The sequence below is a fragment of the Culex quinquefasciatus genome, chromosome 2 (genome assembly GCF_015732765.1).
Source record: "Culex quinquefasciatus strain JHB chromosome 2, VPISU_Cqui_1.0_pri_paternal, whole genome shotgun sequence".
NCBI lineage: Eukaryota > Metazoa > Arthropoda > Insecta > Diptera > Culicidae > Culex > Culex quinquefasciatus.
In genome coordinates, this window is record NC_051862.1 from 158,389,495 (window position 1) to 158,413,757 (window position 24,263).

General features: G+C 36.1%; 1 protein-coding gene across 7 annotated transcripts in view; it reads left to right on the forward strand.

The window, feature by feature from the left end:
* The first annotated feature begins 1,689 nt into the window (after positions 1-1,689).
* LOC6041503 (anoctamin-8) overlaps positions 1,690-24,263 on the forward strand; it is a 55,620-nt gene continuing 33,046 nt past the window's right edge. For all 7 annotated transcript variants that reach the window (XM_038253133.1, XM_038253128.1, XM_038253129.1 and 4 more), the window contains exons 1-6: positions 1,690-2,855; positions 14,560-14,670; positions 14,747-14,888; positions 18,122-18,293; positions 21,920-22,001; positions 24,119-24,235. In XM_038253133.1, the coding sequence (XP_038109061.1) occupies positions 2,681-2,855; positions 14,560-14,670; positions 14,747-14,888; positions 18,122-18,293; positions 21,920-22,001; positions 24,119-24,235 (799 nt within the window). In that variant the 5' untranslated portion in view covers positions 1,690-2,680. The remainder of the gene's footprint in view (positions 2,856-14,559; positions 14,671-14,746; positions 14,889-18,121; positions 18,294-21,919; positions 22,002-24,118; positions 24,236-24,263) is intronic.

Below are 24,263 nucleotides of genomic sequence, written 5' to 3' on the forward strand. Positions count from 1 at the left end.
TTAAACCAACTTTAAACTATCGAAGTTTATGAAAAATATACTGAAGAACGTGTCATATATTTTATGCTCCCAGATTTATTGACTCATTTTAACATTTCAATATTTTAAAAATATTTGCAGCTATTTTTTCTTCGGTCTTAATAATTTGCTTTTAAAAAGCTTTTTTTTCAAACACGAGTTTATCACTGAAAAGATGTTCTGAAAAAACGATATTTGAATTTTAAAATCAATTTTAATCAAGTTCCTAAAAAAAGAAAAACTTCAGTTTTATTTCACATTCTCACGAAATGGATAATTTTATTTTTTTTAAGCCATTTTTCAGTTAATTGATTAATTCTGAAGTCATCAATATAGAAATGATAAGAATTAAATTCAAACATGAAGAATGTTAGATTTTGAAACAAAAATCTTTAAAAATACAAAGGCAAAATCCAAATAATACGTTGAATTAGTAACATTTTATAGCAAAAAAACAAAACAAATAAAAAACCAAAATTTTTCTCGTTAAATTTTTGCTTGCGTGAATATTTAATCTCAAGCTTATTTTTTTAATTTAAACACTCAGTTTATTTATTGAATATTTCATGAACAGTCCATGAACAGGGCCGGTCATAGAACATTTTTGAAAAGCCGTCGCGGGCCGGATGAAATGGCTTCACGGGCCGGATCTGGCCCGCGGGCCGGACGTTGGGCAGGCCTGGCTTACGTGCTTTATAAAATTATAGGTAACTTAAAACAGTTATTTCTCGAATACTGATAAATATCTTATTTTCAAATGATATAACAAAAAAAAAACGTTAAAATAGGTTGTCGGAAATAAAAAAGTTAATATTCATTCCATGATAGAGTAATTTTTGTTGCCCAACATATAGGGCCGGTACGCTCTTCAAAAGAATGGGGGTCAAGAAACAGCTTTACGAACGGCAGAACAAAAGAGAGGGAACGTTTTCTTGGGGCTTTTCTTCACCCTCTCTGGCTTGCTTTCGCTACCGCTGCTGTCCATTTTAAATTTTTCTTGACCGGTTTCGTCCGAAGTGCATACCTTACAATAAGCAAAACAATATTCCTAGTTGTGAATGCTTCAGAAATAAATATTATCTGAATTAACCTTGACATGAAATTTTATGAATAACGTCAAATCAGGTTCTCTGATAATGATTTCTTGTATAATTTCAAAATATATTGGTGCCAAAATGGTCGGAAAATGTATACTTCCGCTTGTATTTCGGGAATTCCCGGGAAATAAAAAAAATCCCGGGAAACGGGAAATATTTTTTTCCGGGAAATCCCGGGAATTCCCGGGACGGGAAATTGGACGCTCTAACTGCAGGAGTGCGATCAAACTTTAACTTTTCAAAATTGTTAGTTCAAATTTATTAAATTTTGGCATGATGTGAGTTTTGTGGTGAGATAATCTCGAATGATAAAAAAATGACACCATACTTCCTGAAATATTGTTTCATTCGAAGAAAGAACGCGTTGCCACTCGTCGGCGAACAACAAACCCGAATCCTGCCACCTGGCCACTCACCGCAAACGCACATGCCGCCGCTCGGGTTGTTGACAATTTGGTGAGCGACCTTCGCGCCCTATGTTTGCCGGCTTTCGGGCGCCGGCGCATGCGCCCGGGTGCGCCCCAAGGTAGACTGTCCGTGTCGGGGTTCGGGTCGTCATTCGTGTTCCAGACGACTCCGGGTACGGTTCTTCCGTGACGTGTGTTACGCATATGGTCCGCGCGCCCTGTTCCCACACCCTTGAAACAGAAGGAAATTTTTCAACCCGCTGGAGAGTGTTTTGGCTGGCTGGTGTCTTTGTCCTCCTGCGAGGACTCCGACCAACGTGTGTGTGTGTGTGTTTGTGTGTGTCCTGTGCGTGGGAAGATTGTTACGGGTCAGTCCCGATGGGCGTGTGAGACCAACTGGGCAAGTGGTTATATCATCAAAGTAAGGCTTCGCGGATCTTGCTCCGTCCTGATGTCTCGGGACGGAACCATCGCGACGACGGCAGTGTCGTAATCGATCCAGAAACAAGAGTAAATTGCGGCGCAATCGATTGCCGAGCTTCAGGAGCAAAAGTGGTTATCAAAAAGCTGTGTTGTGTTGTTCCTGGCGTGGTGAAATTGAGGAAAAATCGGGTTTTCCTTCGGTGGAAAAGTCTGTGAAAAGTGGGCTAACGTTCCGCTGACGTAAGGCCACGGTGGAAGCGATAAAGGAAGATAATCGCTTTTTACGATTTTTTTGCCTGCTCCTACGACGTTGTGTTCCGAACATGGCAGCATAAATTTTAGAACGCGGGTGGAAAATTCGCGCCTGGGTGTGTGTGTGTGCGTGTGGGTGGGTGGCTTTGTTGTGGTTCGATACCCCTATAAAAGAGAAGCAATATCTACGTGCGGATGCAAAAGGTCAAAAGTTTCGTATGTGTTTTGATTGGTGCAAGTGATTAAAACCCACCGGGATAGTGTGCAGGTAGCGATTCTCATTCTAATCCAGCAAGGAATACCCAACAACGAAAAAGGCCCACTTTCAACCCTTCACAATCGGATATGTAACGCCGTCGTAAACAGCCATCCAGAATATCAAACCAAATCGATAGTGGGTGGTACAAGTGCTAGTTCACATCCCTTTTACATCCATCCTCGCCAAGAAACCAAGAAAGAACACAAACTCGTACGGCGGCGGCCATGGATCAGCATCCGCTGCTGCTGGCGAACGAGAGCATCCACGACAGCGGAATCATCGAGGATGTCCACCAGGAGTCGGAGTGCGACACCGGAAACGAGGAGTACGGCGACGAGAGCAACCTCGAGTCCAACTTGCGGAGGCGAAAGGGGAAAATTATCTCGTGCGTGGAAAATGGTGAGTTGGTCTTCTGTGGGGAATCCGGTTTTTACATGTTTTTCTTGTGGCTTTGGTAGGCCACTAAATATAGAGGAGCTCGCTGTCCGTTTGCTGGAGATCATTCCATTGAATGGGATATAAGCCGTTTGGTTATCGCATCGGCTGTCAAAACTAAACAATATCTGAGTGAAATTCATGTTTTGGAAGATGCCTTGGAACATTCTCTAACACCTGGAGTGAAAAAGATTTAATCTCGATTTTGACAAAAAATGGATGATATCTGTTTTTGCCTTCCTCACCTCAATGAGAAAAGGCTATAAAATCACTCGAAAAATGAAATTCCCTATTCGACCTCGGGGACCTACCTTCACGTATACCTATCGACTCAGAATCAAATTCTGAACAAATGTCTGTGCGAGTGTATACCTGTAAGTCCGTGCACCGAAAAATATGCACACGATTATCTCCGGACTGGCTGTACCGATTTGGACCGTTTAGGTTTGGTCTAATTCGATCCGTCTTGGGGTCCCACAAGACCCTAGTTAATATTACGAAGTTTAGAAAAGTATTTCAAAAGTTATGCTAAAAAAACGATTTTAGCTAATCCTCGGAAGATTGTAAAAAGGGTGGTTTTTGTAAGAGTTAGAAAAATATGCAATTTTAAAATTAAAATTTTTGTTCTCAATGAAAATATGACCCTTCTGGGTTGTTGCGGATTCGAAAAGTACATTAAATTTCCCTTAATATTACATATCCAAAGTTTGCTTTACACTCAAGTTACGAATAATGGCAGAATTTTTGAATCTATTTTTGTATTTTTTTCGATTTTTTTTCGAAATTGTGGGTACGCCATCAAATCGGGCGTCCAATTTTACATTAATGTTCCATTGACACCAAATTTCCAAATCATCACTATTTCAGGCTGCGAATGATTGAAAAACACGTCTTTTTCGGATCTCAGAATTTTCAATTAAAAAAGCAACTTAGCAAAAAAAATATCAAGTCAATCGATACCTAATACTTTTTATTTCTCACCTGAGTGGTGAGGTCACCTCCTTTAGCTTTATTTTAATCCAAAAAATCAATTTCCATTAAAAAAAAATCTTAAATAATGTTTACTCTCCTTTGCACTTATTGCTTCCTCCAAAGTTCACCTACTCGATAAGGTTGATTAAATTTGATGTAAAAAGTGGAAAAATCTCTGTGATTCGATTATCCAAAGTTCCTAAGAATCCTTCGGATAATCGAGTCTACTAGACTGACATTGGATCTGGGGTGGGATTGAGTCAACAAATTTCTGCATTTTTATATGACCCAATTTCACTCCCCAGACACAATGTCACCTCTGATGACGGTACTGTATTGTTTTAAATCTCTAGCAAGATATTTCAATCATTGCAAAAAGTTGCAATTTTACAGAATTCCGTGATATTTTCTCTTCCTTATCATTAACAGCAAGGGGAAATACCGTAAAACGGGGTGACTTTGATAGCCGGGGTGACTTTGATAGGTTGGTGATTTTTCCGCAAAATGAATTAAAATACGTAAGGAATGGTTCAGAAACATACTGACCGTGGTAGAGAAGTGTTCAAAGTACCTCAAGAAGAACTTTTCATAAATTTTTGAAAGGTTTATAAAGTTAGTTAACTATAGTTAAGAAAATGTTGATGGAAGTCATTATTTTAAACTTCTCAAAGTGTCATGATTTTCTCAATGATCATGATTTTTAATCGGAAAACGGAATGCATTTTCGGATTCTTTGGACAATTTTCCACTAGGAGAAGGTAAAATAAGTTTGTAAATAATAAATAACATGTGTTTTTGAAACACAGTTAAAACCTTGGTTAAAACAACTCAAAATTTATAGGCATTTTCAGTTAAGGCCGATGCAAATATTTAAAAAAGTTTTTGTCCCTCGGCCCTGGCCGAGGTCAAGGGGGGGGGGGCAAAAAAATAAAAAAATATAAAAATTTAAATAACAAGCCATAGTCTTCACATTTAAATGAAAAAAGTGTTTTAAAATGCATTTTACACTAGTTCAGTTGTTTTGCAATCATTAGTTTTCAAAAAATCTAAGATCTGACAAAAACAAAAATTGTATCGAAAAAAAAAGATTTTGCATCGAAAATTTTCCAAAAATCTTAATATTTTTTAATAAACCCAAACATGCTAAAAACGTTTTTAAACGTAGGAGAATGTATTTTAATTTGATTTCAGCTGGTTGCACTTGAATTTTCATTGAAATTTTGAAGTTTATTGTAAAAATATTTTTTTTGCCCCCTGATTTTTCGGGCCAATTTTGAAGGGGGGGGGGGGGTGACAAAAACTTTTAAAAATATTTGTACCAGCCTAAACAAATTTCATGTTAAATGTGAAAACTTGTGATTCGTGCTTCGAATTCAGTATAAAATGCAATATAAATCGATAATTTTATAAACAAAACTAGTTTTAACAAATTTCAGGCAAAATTCCGACTTTTTAACAATTTTACCTAAAATTTATATGTTTTTTGTTAAAAAGCTTATAAACCTAGTTAACTTAACATTAACATTGATTTTTTTCTTACAAACTATATCAGCTACTTTAGTGATGGTACATTTAACGTACAAATAAAGTTTGAACATCTTAAATATGATTTTAACAAGAAAAACTATGACTATCAAAGTCACCCCGGAATTAAAACTAAGAATTTTTAACGTAACTATTTTTCTAAACACTATTGAAAAAACTTTTTTTTCCAAAATAGTGCATGGACTTTGTGTGGCCTACCCCAGTACATGATTTAAAAATAATAATCTTGAGAAAAACCTTACCTGTTGGAAAATATTCTAAAGCAAATTGAAATCCTATCAAAGTCACCCCGGTTTACGGTATACCCTTTCTCAGCCTATTTCTATTATCACTTTGATCATGAATTACAGATTTCATAAAATTTTTTTGACTGTTCCAAAGTAATAAATAGCTCAAACAAAAGTGAGCAAACAACTCTCCATTGTTGATGTATCTGAAAATGATGATTTAATATCGGAAAATTGCAAAAGTGATGAGAATTGGACGAACGGCTTAGACTGATTAAAATGGATAAATTTCCCCGTAGTTAGTTAAATTTAAAATCCTGAATTGGTTAAAGCGATTATAGTTCTCGACTTTTTTTTAATTAGGTCCTTTAAGCATATGAAAGACAATAGCTTATATAGGACCTTTAAAAAAAACTCTGGAATTATTGATATCTGTAAGCCTTTTCATTCTGCATTCTTTCGCACTTGAGCTTTTTTTTCTTTCCTACATTAAATGTTCCATGATTTATCAATTTTTAGCAATTATCAATTGGCAAAAAGTAAGATTTTTACCGAGTATTTCGGATTATCTCTCTTAAACGCTCTGTAACTTTTATTAGAAGCAGTTTAGCACCATACTGTCTTCGAAGAGTTGTTCAGGACATCCAGGGCTATACTTCTACGGTGTTAGTTTCATAAAATAATAAAACATAAATTTTGTTAACTTGAAAATATGGAATGGAAAAGTTTCACTATCGTATTTTCCATACAAATTTCATTTGCTTTGCCAATTGTGGGCTTAACTAATCGCTCCCAAATTTTGGGAGGTTGTTTGGGACCCCCCCCCCCCTTTTTATACACTCAAAACCAAGAGAATCAGTCCTCCTCCAAAACCAAGAGAATCAGTGCATTTCCAGCCACTGAAACCCATCCGCCTTGTACAGAAGGAAAAGTTTGACTATTTGGCTGGATGGTTGTCTGCATCCATCGCATGGTTCTGCAGCTTCGTGTCGTGGGTGATAAATTGCCTGACTTTTTCGTTCCTTGCGGGCTGACTGAAGTTGTACTGATAAACTTATCGATTTTCGTTCTACGCTTTTCAGGACGTATTGTTCTTATGTAACCATCATCCTGGAATTGGGTACTTTTGCTTGCCCGACTGTCTGATGTGTGGTACGCCTCATTGACGCGGTTTCTTTTTGCGTTTCTTCGAATATCAGAGCACATCAGCTTCAAGTTTTGGTTCTTCGGTTTCGTTAAGAAGGAACTCACTGGCGTGCGTGATCCTGCCGAGGCATCCCCGACGACAGTGAATGGAATTCGAGCGCCCGAAAAGACACGAAGTAACGGCACCACGGAGTTAGCAAAACACGGTCGGAAAAACTGTACACAAAAGGAGGTGGAAAATGAAAACATATTTCCGTTTGCTTGTGGTTATTTTGGGGAGTCTCCCTCTCCTTCCCTTTCCCTTCCAACCACGTGGCCACTCCTGAACGTTAAAGTTCTCCTCTGCGTTGATGGCTTCGAGTGTTCGAGTTGTGTGTCCCGTTTTGGAGTGTCCTTCTGGGGACCTAAGTGTTGACGTCTCATCCCTCCACGGTACGATGAAACAACGATGGCCATCAACTATGGAGTGAGATAGAGAGAGAGAGGGCACACCGCAGGGACTAGAAAGACCATCAGTAATCGCTTCAATGTGCTGAGTTGAAATTTAATAAAAAGCGATGGGCTATTTTCGTTTTTAATTTAGCCGTCTCGGCTGGAATCTCTGTCAGCTGTGCCGGGGGAAGAGATAATCTTGGAAGAGCTTTTTTGAGGGCGATAGTTCCTGACGGCTATAAATGAGTTTATATTAGATTACAGCGAGTTTCCGTTTGAAGAGGATTAACCTAGAGTGCTTTGGAACTTTTCCGGGATGTTTAGTATTTAATTGGAATCGTTTCAAGCTAATGGCTTCAAATTTCATGGATGTGCATGACTGAATTTTTTGTTATAAGCTTTGAATCAATGTACAATGCTCATTCACTACTAATTGAAAGTTTTGAAACTGTTTGTTACAACTTACAAGAAATGTCTAATCAAATACAACCGACTGATATGCTTTTTGACAATATATATGTTTTCATCCAAATAAATTTATTTGAAGTTTTCTAAAGGTTTAATGAACCTTTTTTTTTTGTTTTTGGTTGTTTTTGAATCAGCTTTTAGTAAAGGACTGACTGTGGCAAACTCAGTTAATTTAATATTATTAAATTTATATAGGGGAGAGTGGGGAGACTTGATCCCCGGGGACACTTGATCCCAAGCCTGTATCTCGTCAGCATGTGGGTAAAACAATTAGCTTTGTTCTAGAAAGTTGTGCGAAATTAACTAAAACTCATTTTAAAAAACAAAGAAAAAAATTAAAAAATGTTTAGATTGAGTTACACACATTTTTCTAAAACGAGCTGCAAAAAACTTCCAAGAGATCTTTTTTTCTTTTTTTGATATGTAAAGAAAACACTCAAAAATTATTCAAAAAAATATTTTTTATACATGAATTGTTTGATAAACTTATCAATTCCAAAACCCTTACGCATTTGATGTTAAATTTATTGTCATACTATTTTAACAATCAATTGTTTAAAAAAGTGCGTTTAGGGAGACTTGATCCCTGCATTTTTACAGTCACTGGAATCAGTCTCAAGATTAATTAACTGGGCTGGGGTTTCATACATAGTTTCCTTGAGTATAGTTGTATATAACTTACTGCAGTTTGAACCTTTTTTCAAAAGTTTTGTAAACAAAAATTTCCAGCTCTTGTAAACATACTTAATTTTGGTCTAAAAAATAATATTTTAAGTTTTTGAATATTTTACTTACTAAACTTGTTATATTTTGAACACAAACGTACAGGTTTTATGTGAAATTGCTGTAACTTATAGAAAATTAAAAGTTTGGATGAATAAGAAACATTTTGCTTAAGATTTCTTCAAAATGTTGAAAGGGGGATCAAGTTACCCCTAACATTTTTAAAATGCCGGTTTAAAATATTTTTTTAAAAAGCTTGGCATGATTCGAAGAGTTCATCTGATGAAATACCCTTAATAGCCAAACATAGATGAATGTTTAAGCTTGCAAAAAGTTAATAGTTTTGTGAGAAATTGACAGAGTTATGTACTATACAAAAAAAGGGGATCAAGTCTCCCCACTCTCCCCTAATAACTTGTTTACTCGCAAACAAAGCCAAACGTATGCAGGCTGACGTTTTTGCAAACGAATGCAGGTAAGCAAACAAAGTAGGCAAACTGTCAAAAAGTTTTTTTGTTTGTCATAGTCTAATACGTCCTTAAGAAGTATCCCAAAACATCAAACAAGCCAAAAATTAAAAACAAATTCTTTGGACTTTAATTAAAAAAAGTCCATTAAAATCTAGTTTGATTCTTCCAGCATTGATTTTGGGGTACTTTGAGAGAAAGCTAGAAATCAGCAACTCAAATTGGACCTTGGACAGATCTTTATAACTTTTCCGAGTTCAAATAAATTTCTCTAACAATATTATTTATTTACAATTATAATGAATTCTAAGCGGATAAACCAAATCTGCAAAATGATCTCGTCATAATATACTCACTAATTTACACCATTTCAAAATGCTTGCACCAGCGACGACTAATTGTAGTAATTTGATTAATGATTTCCAGTATATCGTACACCTCGCTGAACCGTTATCGAGTCAAATTATGTTAATTACTGCTTCCGCGTAGGTGTCACTCCCCGTTTAACCCCTCGCCCAACCTAATTTTCACACCGTTTGACAGAGCTCCGGAAAACACAGACAGACCTGGGCCATCGGAAAAAACCACCAAACAGCCCCGAACGCAATTGGTCGCTGAGTGGTTGCGAGCCTAATCGAGAGGCTATCAGCGATTATCCGATTTTGGGAGGAATTATCATGTTTAAAAATTTATCGAGTAGTTAGTGCCGGGTATAATTAGTGTCGCTTATGTTTAATTATTGTTTAAGAGTGATGTGGTTGCATGCCCATGTGAATATTAAAAAAGTCTGCTTTTTAATTTTCAAACAAAATGATGAATATCTTTTATTGACATTTGCCAGACTGTTTAAATTTACCTCCTTGTTTCGATACCAAACTTTTCCAACTCTCTCATCATTCACCAGCAAAACACAAGTTCCGGACTAAGTTATAAACCTTTAAGCTTCCTATGTTCGTTTCCCGGCCTCCGTTACCATCATCGACCCAAGTGCCGAAAAGTTGCCCAACAAACAATTTATTAGTGGGTGCCATCTTGCCGCATAGCCTTCGGGTGTTAATAGAGGGTTCCCTCCTGCTAGGGGGACCATGCTTGGCCAATATTGGCAGAAACTGTCCTGAGGGACAATCAGGAAATATTAACCCGACAGGCAATTAATTAGTGTCAATTGTCGACCTAGTAGGGGGGGAGCTAGTGGAGTTCGTTAACTAACAAACAAAAAAGTCTGTTGTACTTTTTGAGTTTTGTTGTCAATTATTTCATTTATTTGTATTTAGAATTTTGGGACCATTCATAAACCACTTGGACACTTTTCTGAAATCTTTTTTTTTCGATAAAAAATACGTTTTACGGAATTCTGAGTACGCCAGCAAATCGGGCGTCCCATAAAAGTCCCTTTGACTCAAGGGTCCTGATTTTCGGTTCAAAGATCAGAAATCACTCACTCATCGCCGAGCGAATCTTTGCCGACTGGAGCTCGCAACGACGCTCAGGCTGCCAGCGACTTGCTCAAACGCTTCTCCCAGCGAAACAAATACTTCGTGAATTTCTTTGTCTACTCTGTCCGTCGGCCTGAATCACACACGAATACGTTCAGAGAGGAGAGAATTTTACAAAATACCAACGCGGCGCTCTTTTAGCATGCGCTATCATAGTTTTCCGTAAATTTGTATTTGACATGATGGAAATTGCTTTTAAATGTGTCTTTGATGTTGTGTTATCAACAAAATTGCAAAACATTTTTGATAACATAGATTTTAAGCAGTTAACTGAGCAAAGCAAAGCCGATCGCTGTTTCTATTTCTATTTCGACTCAGTGACTGAGCGATAGAACGCAATCGGTCTCTCTGCACCATTCGCTGTACTATCCGATTGGAGTGAGAGGAAGAGCGAAGAGAGAGTTTTCTGTAGCGATTGATGTGGAAGTGATAAACGATAGGAAGCGGTCAGAGCAGTTTTTTGTCGCTTTCGATTTGTGGTCGCGAATGAATGAGTCTTTTTGGAGCAATCAGGACCCTTGATTCGACTCTAAATTTCCATATCATCACCATTTCAGGCAGCAGTTGATTAAAAAACACGTCTTTTTCAATGTTCCAAAATATAAGAGGTCGTACGGCCCCTCCGTCACGAGATATCGAAATATGTTTCACGCAAATCGAAGAGGGATAGGGGCAACTGCTATGTGAGTTGGTGGAGAATTACTCCTCTTAAGGCGCTTACTTTGATAAACAAAAAACTTAAGATTCAAGCCTAAAATTTAAATCCCGATAATCTAACCTGTATGGATTTGACTCGAAATCGGCCGTCAGCCAATGTCGCCTTAAAATTGACCAAAAATCATCGGAAAGATTTTTGAAACACTTTGCAAAATAGATCACCCAATTATTGCATAGGTTGCTGACAATTTATTTTAAACAACTTTGAAACTTCGGCCTATTTTCTCAACTAAAAGTAGAATAGATGACAAAACGTTAATGAGTCTCGACAATCGATTAAACTTTAACCCTCTGCTGCCCAAATTTCTATTCGAAATTTTCATTTTCCCGTGTTCAGACGGTCATTTTGAGCAACTTTAGTTCTACAAAAAACTGTACTTTTCTTGTTCTATGTTTTTTTGTTGAATTTGTAGTACTTAAATTTCCATTTATCTTGTTTAGTCAATGTTTGTTTATGATAGTATGAGGCTAATACTACCACTTCCTATCATTACCTTTTGTCTATTAAGTTTTTTCATGTTTTTAAAGTCATTTTTTTGCAAGTTTTTCACATTTTTACTCTTTACTCTAGATTGAAACCGTGATCATTTAAATTGTTTGAAAATAGTCTGTGACAATACAAAAATTACTGCATACTTCGAAGCCACCATTTCAAAAAGCATCATGTACAAACCGATCGTTTTGAGAAAAACGCATTTGAATGTGAGCATCATTTTTCAATTCCCATTTTATCTTTTAAAGAAGATGTTCTCATGGTAAAAAACGATGAAAAACGTCACCTTTATTGATACCGTAAACCGGGGTGACTTTGATAGGATTTCAATTTGTTTTTGGAATAATTTCCAACAGGTAAGGTTTTTCTCAAGATTATGATTTTTAAAACATGTACTGGGGTAGGCCACACAAAGTCCATGCACTATTTTGGAAAAAAAACTTTTAAAATAGTGTTTAGAAAAATAGTTACGTTAAAAATTCTTAGTTTAAATTCCGGGGTGACTTTGATAGTCATAGTTTTTCTTGTTAAAATTATATTTAAGATGTTCAAACTTTATTTGGATATTAAATGTACCATCACTAAAGTAGCTGATATAGTTTTTAAGAAAAAAAATCAATGTTTATATTTAGTTAACTAAGTTTATAAGCTTTTTAACAAAATACATATAAATTTTAGGAAAAATAGGTAAAAAGTCGAATTTTTTCCTGAAATTTTTTAAAACTGGTTTTGTTTATAAAATTATCGATTTACATTGCATTTTATACTGAATTCGAAGCACGAATCACAAGTTTTCACATTTTACATGAAATTTGTTCAACTGAAATTGCCTATAAATTTGGAGATTTTTTTTTATTGTGTTTCAAAAACACATATTATTTATTACTTACAAACTTATTTTACCTTCTCCTAGTTGAAAATTGTCCAAAGAATCCGAAAATGCATTCCGTTTTCCGATTTAAAATCATGATCATTGAGAAAATCATGACACTTTGAGAAGTTTAAAATAATGACTTTCATCAACATTTTCTTAACTATAGTTAACTAACTTTTTGAACTTTTCAAAATTTTATGAAAAGCTCTTTTTGAGGTACTTTGAACACTTCTCTACCACGGTCATTATGATTCTAAACAATTCCGTACGTATTTTAATTGTACTATTCATTTTGCTGAAAAATCGCAAACCTATCAAAGTCACCCCGGCTATCAAAGTCACCCCGTTTTACGGTACTTGATCATCCATATTCAATAAAACATTATTTCTGTCATTATATTAAGGAAAAACAAACATAACTTCTTTTGAAATCACCAACGTTTATATCACCCTGCTGTCATTGGAGGGGATGCTTTGTTATGATTCGTTTTTATTCGGCAAATGTACATGGCGTCTTTTTCATGATGGTTTTTTTCGTCACGCGGTTTATGTAGTCTTTTATTTGACAGGTTGACATGGCTGTATGGACAGGCACTGCTGATGCCAAAGATTTTGTTTAGGGGAACTATACCCTTTCTCAGCATATTTCTATTATCGGCCTATCAGCACTTTGATCATGAATTACAGCTTTCATAAAGTGTTTTTGACTGTTCCAAAGTAAAAAACGATTGCTCAAATAAAAGTGAGCAAGCAACTATCCATTGTTGATACACCTGAAAATGTTGATTTAATAGCGGAAAACGGCAAAAGTAATGAGAATTGGTCGAACGGCTTAGAGTGATTAAAATGGCTATATTTCCCCTATGTTACTTTATTTAAAATCATTATTAAACAGACTTTATTGAAGTAATTTTTGCTCATTTTTGGTGGAAAGGTAGCTTATTAGGAGTACTTTCAGAATATGCAATAATCCAGAAAGTGTCAAAATGTACATGATGTCTTTTGAAATGCTGCCGTCGACTTGTTGTTTTTTCCCGGTTTCGTCAATCGTCAAAAACCCAGTTTTTATTTTCAAAAAGTCGTATATAAATATGTCAAGATGTTTTTGCCAAAGGATTAACGTTAAATAAAAAAAAAACATTTTGTTGTTAACTGATATCTTTTCGTAGTTTGGAGACACTTTTTGTCGAGGTATTTGCCAAGATACCCTTTTGCAGGTTATAATAAGACAAAAAAAAACTATGTAATCATGTAGGCAGTACCGACAAAATTAGGCTTGATTGACATTGAATAATAAAGGCAGACTATAAAAAAATCCTTGATTGAAGGATGACATTTATTATGTTCAGCCTTAGCGGATCCCATGTCATAAAAAGGGTAACCTGGCATACTGAGGGGGTACAATTTTCTTTTGCTCGGTTCAATAACTGTGTAGTTGTATAATCTTGTCGGAAATTTTCCTCCAGATTTTGATCGATTCCAGGGGGTTGGCTTTAATGTGCCTAGCAAATGAATTAAAGAATTTCAGCTTTGCAGCTCAGCCGAGCCGGCCGTCAGCTCAACGTCACACCCATTGATCAAACATGTTCCACGTTGCTCGACAAATTTCCAAACAACGTGCACGCTTCGTGTAAGGGCAAACTTTCCTCAAACTGTTATGTTATGATTGATGACATTACGAGCCGCAGTATCACGGAACAAACGGGAAATCGGTGTAACCCCATTAGGATTCCACGTCGAGGAAGTAAACGGCTAACATATGTTTCAGTTTGTTGCATAATTTTTGCTTTGTAAAAATATTTTCAAATTACATGTTTTTTCACCAGTTTACTTTTGCAAAGTAATTTGTTTGCAAATAATATTGTTTGTTGGTTGCCTCAAACCATCAGTCTGCAGTCTGAATACTGCAATCGATGTTGTCCAATTCCGAGTAACAAGTCCCAATCCATCTGGCCGTTCCGTAATCAATTCGACCCTCGTACATATTTCATGACCCTTTTGGCCCGCTCATCAGCGAGCAGACAGCGAGAGCCGAGTCCTTTTTGTGATCCAAAATGATCCGTTTCAATAATTGATATCCTCTATCCTTCTGTTTTGTTTCAATCCAGCCTCGAGACTGATCCGGCGGCGAGTGCCTTGCGCAGGACACCTAATGACTCCCCGACGCCTCTGGCTGAACAAAATTCCGACCCAGTGCGATGTGGTGATTGAATTTCCAGGTAAGACTCCTCCGCTGCTTCTCGCTCCTCATGCAAAAATCATAAATCATGCTTTTCTTCTCTCCATGCTGCGAAGAGGATGCACCGGATGATGCCCTCCGATGGCTGCTGAATAAGATTAAGACGTCCCCACCGGAAGGCTTAGGATTGTCGGCAATGGTGAGAGCACACGACAGTACAAAACGGACGGCGTTCTACGTCACGGCGCCGATGAATGTGTAAGTACGAGTGCGTGGTGACTTGATTTCGTGAGGAAAGATCAGTTTATGATATATGTAATAAATGATTAAGCAATTTTGGTGCGAGTCACTGTGAGAATTGAGAAAAGCAGTTGAAACACACTTTATGTTATTATTTGAAATAAGAAATCGCACCGTATTATTTTTAACTTTTGAATTTATTGATCGATTTGAACATGAAATGATGAAATTGTTTTACTGTAACATATTACAAGTTAAGCGGTATACGCACTTCGGAAGAAACCGGTCAAGAAAAAATTCAAATGCACAGAAAAAAATTGTGTAAATTTGGAAGCTTTAATTTTGGAAGGTTGAATATTACCTCTTTTATGATATTATTTTACCTCAATTTAGACTGAAAAAGTGACATTACACCAGAAAAGTGGTAAAATTAAGCATTTCCAGAGGTAAAATTACACCTTTTTTCTGACATAAAAGATGTACCCCTTCCCAGATGTAATATTACCATGATTTTTTTTTCTGTGTGGGCAGCAGCGACAGCGAAAGCAAGTCAGAGAGGGTAAAGAAAAGCCCCAAGAAATCATTCCCTCTCCTTTGTTCTGCTGTTCGTAAAACTGTTTCTGGACCCCTTTCCTTCCGATCTGCATACCAGCCTTTAATGGTACCCAACCTATATCCCGTCATTACATTCTTTGAAAAATGTTTAACAATCATTTCTTCCCTAACTTCTTTTGAAATGTATTCAAAAGTTTAATAAGACCTGCACGCTCTTCCAAAAATAATTAATTTCGGTTTTTTTCACGGTTGACCGAATGTTGTCAAGGCGGAATTTCCCACCGATTAAGAAACACGGCTATTGATTGAGTTTTGGCAGGTTGCAAAAATGGATAGTTGAATGTTTACTCTTCTAAGGGATAGAATGATCGCAAAAAAATCTTTTTCGCGAAACACACAAAAGAAAATCACTCACAACTTTTCGAAAAAAAATCAATCAGTTGAAGATTTTTTGTTATTTTCATTATTGGCACCACTTAAATTAATTTATTGCGTTTTGTTTACATACGTTGATCTTCTACAAAAAGTGTCGAACTATTTTTTGACGTGTGACGTTACACATGCAAATGTGGTAGTGAAATCAGGGTTCCTTCGAATAATCCAGATGATGATTTTTTCAGATTCATTCAACCGATCATTCGTGCGCGAGAGAGAAGAGCCGTGCTTCTTTGCGATTTTTTCTTTCTGATGAGCAACATTGAGAATTTAAAATAGTTCAAAATTTGTTTTACTAGTTGTTTCGACGATTTTTTTTTAAATTTTCAACAAAAATATTTTGCCCTCGGGGGTTGCAAAAAAATAAAAAAAATATATAAATTTAAATTTCAAGCCATAATTTCAACATTAAAATGAAAAAAGTGTTTTAAAATGCATTTTACACATGACCAGTTGTTTTGCAATCATTAATTTTCAAAATATCAAAGTATTAAAGAGATTTTTTTTCGCCGATTTTTTTTTGCGGTGCTGTACATTGGATTTCCACAAAAATTGAAAATATTTTTGATCGATCCCAGACATGCAAAACATGAATTTGAACGCTGAATATGCATTTTATATTGTTTTCAGACTTCTATTTCCTTTAAAATTTTGAAGTTTTTTGAAAAAAATTTTTTTTTGCCCCCTGATTTTTCGGACTGATTTTGAAAGGGGGAGGGGCAGGGGCGACATAAACTTTGAAAAATATTTGCAACGTCCTAAATGGTTTCTTGTGTTTTAATAATATTTTGTAAAATTATATTTTTCTTGCTAAATTTTTGCCATGAATTCATTTAAAGAATTTGAATGTCAAAATAAGTATGCAGTAACATTTTACAACTCAATAATTTGATTTCATAGCTCAAAATGTGAAAAGCAAATTAAAAAAACTAAAAAGTGTCTGAAAAATATAAAAAAAAAACTATCCAGGCTAATTTGTGATAAAAAATACTTTCAGAACAAATTTAAAAAGGGAGCTTCATGTGATAACCTATATAATACAGTATGTAAAAAAAATATTTACACCCACATTTTGTGATGAAACATGTAAACAATTTTAAGTTTGACAACCTAGTACTACGTTTTGTACAGGAACTCATGCCGAACATTTTGCTACAAAAAGCTCATAAAAGGATGATTTCTATAAAAAGTTCTAAAACAAATACTATTACAAAAATCAACAAAAGTTTGTACACCTTTCGAAAAATTAACAGGAATAAAGTTATTTGTTGATAAATCACCATAAATCCAGTCTCCCAACTCCAAATTGGCATCCTTGACTGATTAAAAATAATATTGGGATTGAATATAAAGTTTACTAACTACTTAGTATAAAAGTTTATATAACTCTGGAAATTCTATATAAAATTTATATAAACTTCATTTTGAAAACATTGATTTAAATAAATGTCAATATATTACCATAGAATTGCTAAATAAGCATTTTGGAGTGGGTATAAAACCGTTTTTGGGGTCTTTGTATCGATAGAATAGATTTTTCGTTGGAATTTCGTACCAACCTGGAATTACGTCGTCGGAAAATACGCTGGCATCCGAACCGGTCCACGATTCACTAGGCACCCTAAGTGGCATAAAATTTCTGATCTTTTGATACCCAAACATCTAGGTTTTCTATAAAACCCACTTTTTTAAATGCCTAGGTAAAAACGTTGTTATGGTTTCGATTGAGCAACCTGCCAAAAATGTACATTCGTAATTTTTTATCTCGTGGATCAAACTTACTTTTTGCTCTGGTATTTTAAAACGTGGGTTTTATAAACCACCTAGATGTTTGGGTATCAAAAGATAGGAAATTTTATGCCCCAAAACATGATTTTCAACAATTAAATTTAATAAATAAATAATTGTTAGGAATGCATAATTAATAATTTTTAAAACTGCCAAAATTGCCTCCGAAAACAATAAACAGTTCAACATTGTTCTTTTAAAGAACCGAAGATATGATTTTTTTTTAAATAAATGAACAACAATTTTGTGGATCTTAAATATCTAAAAATAAATATTGCATCAGAAAGCAATTTCTGATGCTGAAAAACCCTGAGTACAGGAAAACATGTGCTAATCTGTTTGACTAATAATAGCGTAGCAAAACATGGCAAACCCCACTCTGCTGCGGTTCCCGTCACATTTTAAATATATGCGTGATTTGTGGTCTTTCTTCTTGCTCTTCTCTCTCTAAATACGCACGCACGCACGCACAGACTGTTCAAGGCGGCCGAGGAGGCACGTCTGCCGAAACGACTCCGGACGGACCTGGGCGGAGCGCTGAAGGAGTTCACCAAGCGGGAAAGTCACTGTTTTGCCCAAACGAAGGACAGCGAAGGTGCGAACACGTTGTTCACCTCCCAGGAGCGCCAGTGGCTTGTACTACAGGTGAGTTTCTTGTTTGCTTTTATTTTTTTGATGACGTCGTTTTTAGTTTGCGAAGGACGTTTTTGTGGTGTGGTCTCTGTCTCTCTTGCTGTTCCGTTGAACGGCTGATGACTTTTCCGAGAAATGGCTTTTTCCATCCTCCAAACCTCCCTTGTGACTCATCAACTGTGCGGGATGGAATTTTCATTCTTTTCACCCTTGGATTGTGCATTGTGTGTGTATGAGAGAGCGTGTTGTGCGATCCAATATGCTGCTTTTTGCTGAATGAACCGTAACATGAATAAATGAATATGCTGCATTGTTCATACTTGTGGTTTTTGTGTTGAAGGGTTTTCTTCACTGCTCCGGTCGAAATTAGTCTTCCATTGAAGCGTGCTGGATTGGCAACTAATTTTAAAATGTATAAATTTGGAAGCTTTTATTTTTGGTTTTTAGCTAAAAATTGAGCTTTATCTTATAAAAATTTCAAATGTTTCAGATTCCAGGCGCAAAATAATCGGATATCAGATAGAAAGAATAAATGAAAATAGTGTTTTGTTATGTTTTCAATTGGCGGTAAAAAGTAAAAAAAAATTAAAGTTCTTTTTTCGGAAAACCAATGAGAATTTTATTAGTTTCAGAGAAAAAAATCAAATAATTATTGGATATAGTGATGGTATTTACGACGTATTGCAAACTTACCATATCATGTACTTCATAAAAATGTTTTATATTTTTAGTTAAACAACCGTTTTAATGTATGTATTAATGTAAATAATCAAAATTACAGACTAACAACCTGAAATTTTCAAGAAACATAGAGACTGTCAAAGTCTTTACGGAAATCAAACCATTGTGATGTGAATTTTTCAGAACCTGCGGGATTCAAACACGACACACACGGAGAGGACTGCGCCTTAGCCCGCACGGCTATCAGACTGTTGGATAGTGGAAAGGATAAATGCCAATATCAGCTTGATATTTCGGTTAAGTGGTTTCTCATACTGGTGAGCTGGATGAGCGGTATATCTCCAAATTGTGACTGTTAGGAAGAAATCAGGACAATGTGGATTCAGCGGGAAATTTTATGTCAAGGATTTTTTTTAACTCCTATATATAACTGTTTATAGGACCTATTAATTTTTAACTAGTGCGTCCATCCTGGGAATTCCCGGTACAAAATTCCCGGGATTTTTCAAAAACCGGGAATTCCCGAAACCTCGGAATTTTTATACTTTGTCCCGGTTTTCCCGAAATTGAAAAATAATAATATAAATTTTGGCTTGGATATATAGATTTTGTTGTGAAAAAAAAAACCATTCTTCAAAAACATAACAATTATAATAAAACATGACTTTGATGTCTGTAAAAATATCCCGGGATCCCAGCAATTCCCGGGATTCATAAAATATTTTTCCAGTTTGCTTTTATTTATTGGACTCCTGATAATGTTTCAGGACTGCACAGTAAAACATAAGTTTTGTGATAAATCGATGCCGGTGTGCTCTCTTGTACTAAACTTGCTAGGATTCCTAACTAGATACTACAAAAGAGCAAACTGGCATCGAAATGCTATTTATTCATAACGAAGAAAATAAAAACGGAGTTGACTTAATAGCTGTCGGCCACTATTGCTAGTACCAACCACTAGTGTCTTCCTTTTGTCTACAACAGTGATTCTCAACCTTTTTCGTTGCATTCCCTCCCCCCCTTCTACCCAAATTAGTATCAATGCAAATATCGTGATTTTAAACATTCCAAACTAGAGGTGGACAAAACCGCTCATTTTCGTTCGCTCATAAAAAAGAGCCGCTCTTTTGAACGGCTCTTTCGCTCTTTTTCAAAATTTGGATGAAAAGGTTTTTTCTAAGAATCGTGTGATTTTATAAGTTATTTCGCATTGGACTGTTACAAATTATTTGATAAAAAAATTAAAACTGAAAACGAGAAGATGCCCTTGAAAACCATAGGTTTTGGCGGTCTCTATGTCAAGATTTCTACTCGAACCTAAACTTTCGAGTAATTGAATGGCATCCAAATTTAAATCTAGGATGTTGGAAAAATTGCTATTAACTTTAAAATTGCGTTTATTCCTGCAAAAAAATGAACTTATGCTAATATTTTATTTGGAGAAAAGATTCTGTGAACTCTTCTACATTCTGATTTAATCGATAAAGTCTATAACAAATTATGCAATTTGAAATGCTCAAATTTGTATTCCGGTAATACTTTAATGTACAATCAGTTGTAAAGTGAAAAGTTTTTTTTTTCATGTTGTTTAAAAAATCATTTACTTTTGGGATTAATTTTTATAAGCATTGAAATATTTGAAATTGCATTTTTTTAGTGAACCGGCTCTTTGAGCGGCTCGCTCTTTTTTGCGCATTTCTATTCCAGACATGAAAGTATGCGGAAATATGTTAAACAATGGAAATTTTCATATAAAAAACAAAATTACAAAACATGTTTTAAAGATTGAGAACGCTTAGTTTTTTTTTCAAAAACTCACAAAAAATAGTTCTTTTTCATTTTAAATATTTAAATTTGAGTGGTTTTATAAACTCACTGATACCATTTTTGTTGGAAAACATTATTTCCACTCACAAAAAAAATAATTACATATATCTTAAGTTTTATTCAAGAACTGCTCAGGTTTGAACCAAGTACTCACAACAAAAAAAAACTCACAAAAATTTAAAAAATAGCCTCTTTTATAAAATTAATTAACTATTAATGTTGGTTTCTAGAACTGTACAAATTTGAAAAAAAACCTTACACTCAAAATATTAATAAAATTATCATCTTTAAATGAAATTTAGAAATGCTATTTTTTAAAGGAAAAATGAAACTTAAACGTTAAAAATTTGTCAACTGTTTATATTTGGAACGGTGTGAAAACTCAGCATGAATGTTACTATTTTGTTAAAAATGTATAAGGGTTTTTCGAATAGCATTTGATTTTATAGATGTATATATTTTGTCAAGCAAGTAAACTAGAATTCCACTAGAAGTGTATGAGAGTATGGCACGGAGCGCGGCACCGAATACGCATATCCCATATCCGATTCGTGGTCGCGGTCCGATTGATCCGCAATTTGTCCATCAATTTGTCCAAAAAATCATCAGTAATTCAATTAACATCGATCAGAAAGGTCCAACCGTCAATTTTCATAAATTGTTTTAATCCATCACAGAGATAACGAAACAAGTTCACCTTCGGGACCGTCAAGCTTGAGATCAGCTTTTGCACTCAGCTGGGCAGCTTTTCATTTTCAGGAATATTAGGTACTTTCCCCGGCTGCATAAGTGATGATGGTCCCGTGGCTTCCAAACTGCTGAAATATGCATCATCACCGACGTTGTCCGTCTATTTTGTTTTGTTTGAGGCAAGACTTTTAGTTTATGTCCAAAGGTATTTTCGAAAGCAAAGCTGTCCGTCTGTTAAAACTTCTTGAAGGGGAGCAAAAACGGCAAACAATCAACCCTCCAAAGCAGAATAAGAAGAGCTCTTTTCACATTTTCGAGCAAGCAATTTTGTTTTTATCTTTTCGGGATGATGTAAATTCTTTTTTGTTTCGCGAGTCACTCTTATCTGCATATATTTTTCTTATTCTATATTTTCTTGTTAATCTCCCACTCACATACAGGTGCTGCAAGGACTCAGGGCAGGAGTTTCGGATCTGAAGGCCCTGCAAGGACGGGCACAGGTCGAGGAAGGCCAGAGCATAGGTGAGTTTGTAGACATGATATGTCTAAGATGAAAGAGCGTGGGGGAAAAACGGAAAAGTAAACATCACCACAAGTGTTGTTTGGGAAATTGAAGGTGTTTTCACTCCCGCTAGTCAACATCAGCATCATCATCGTCAACAGTTATCCACGGCACGAGTCTCGAGTTGAGTTGAGGAATTACGATGAGTGGCGGGAGAGAGAGACTCTGCTTTTTTAAGTACTTTCCATTTCACAGCAAATTTGTGTGCATGTTGGTTGGATACTCAAAGGATATGACTGACTGGGAAGCGGGGTTGGGTTTACGTTTTATGTTGTGGATTTTGAGACAGAGTTGTAAACCTTTTTTTTATGGAAAACGCGATGAAAACAAACTAAAAATTTTCCCAATGAAAAATTGTCTAATAACTTGATATATAGTTAGTGACATGATTGTCATATCAGATAGAAAAATGTGTTTCTCCTCCCTGCGTTCGATTTCAAGGAATTCTTCACATGTAGCTTCGAGTAAAATCGAAAGTGAATTCTGGCGGAGCCGCATACTCAACAACCCTTGTAAACATAAAACATTTGAAATGCAAAAAAGCGATTCTTCGTTACGTTTAGCTGAATCGACATTTCACAATCTCAATCCATTAAGAAAGGAAAAGGTAAAGGAAACATCAGTAAAGAATCCCATTTGACTGAAACAGGGACAGTAAATTCGCTTGTTTCCCTCCCAGACCAAAATATGCAAATCCGTGCTACCTTATGCAGAACTTTAAATTTCAAAGTGTGTTTGGTGAAAACTTCTCGATTGCCAAACACTGCATTTAAAATCAGGGCCAGAAGAAATCAACAAGTTTTTAAGCGCTTTTCCCTCCCCCAACATCGACACATAACGAGTATGCTCTCTCTCTGTCTATAGACGTGAAAGTGATACAAGCGACCAGGGAAAAAATGTTAACGATATCTGCTAACCTTTCAAGCATGGCCGGAGCCGGCCTTTTCGTGTCATAGTTGCAGACTTGTACGAACGAGCATAGCTATAGACGTTGGACCCCCCCTCCCCTAACACACCCCATCCTCCCACCCACCACGAGTAGTAGTGACATAGCGCCGAAGGGAGGCTTTTTCACCGGAAACACAAGGCACATCAAGGCGAAGGAAAAACATAAGAAAATCATTTAATGACCTCGGCGACCCCGCCCGCCTCCTCCGTAACCTCCGGGGTGTTTGGTGTCAAATGGATCATAGACTGTGTTTTGGCCTGGTTTCCACTGTATAGTTCGGAATTGGCTTGAAGTTTGAAATGAATGGAAAAATACCGGCGGGGTCGTGATCTGATTTAAGTTAGGATTGTGAGTCATTTTTTGTTCTGATTGGGCATCGTTATGCTATTATTGTTATGGTGGGTGGCAAAATGAAGAAGTTATTTTTGGAAGGAAATCAATTTTAGAAAACAAATAAGTAGAACTGATTTTCATTTGAAACTACAATCATTATTAGGCTACATATTTCTCGTGTAGTAATACATGGGCAATTATCTACCAACTCACACGGAATCGGGAAAAGTTGCCCTCTTCGATTTGCGTGAAACTTTATCCTAAGAGGTAACTTTTGTCCCGGATCACAAATCCGAGGTCCGTTTTTTTTATATCCCGTGACGAATAGGCGGTACGACCCCTTCAATTTTGAAAAAAAGGCATGTTTTTCAAAAACAACGGCGACGAATTTTTGAAAATATTTTCAAATGGCATCTTCGGTTGCATCAAACACCAAGATTGGAAAATTTACAAATGTAGCAATTAGCATAAATATTATACTACTTTACACTAGACTTGACAGCTCTTCAAATAAGTAGATTAGTCGCGTGTTGATAATGACATTCCACACCGAAAAACAAACATGTGTCTTTTTTCGCTCCCAATTCCACTGAAATGTGACCAAGTTAACAATTCCGTGACATACCGGATAAAACACACCGATGTCGTCCATCTTTCTATTTTTTCCCGCTCTATTCATACAATATCCGACTTCATCTCGCGGCAACAAAGCCACAAGTCTCCCCAGAGGGACCTCCGTCATCTAATTCTATTTGTATCCGTCTTTTTTTTCTTCCTCTTGTTTCATTCCGACAGTGGCCGCCTGGCAGGAACTGGGCCTGATAACACAAGTGTTTCCCTTACACGAAACAAGCGCCTTACAGCAGCTACAGTCGAGCTGGGTACGGAAGTTTTTTGCGCCGCAACCGTTAGGTAATTAAGCGAAAATGCCCACCTTCCC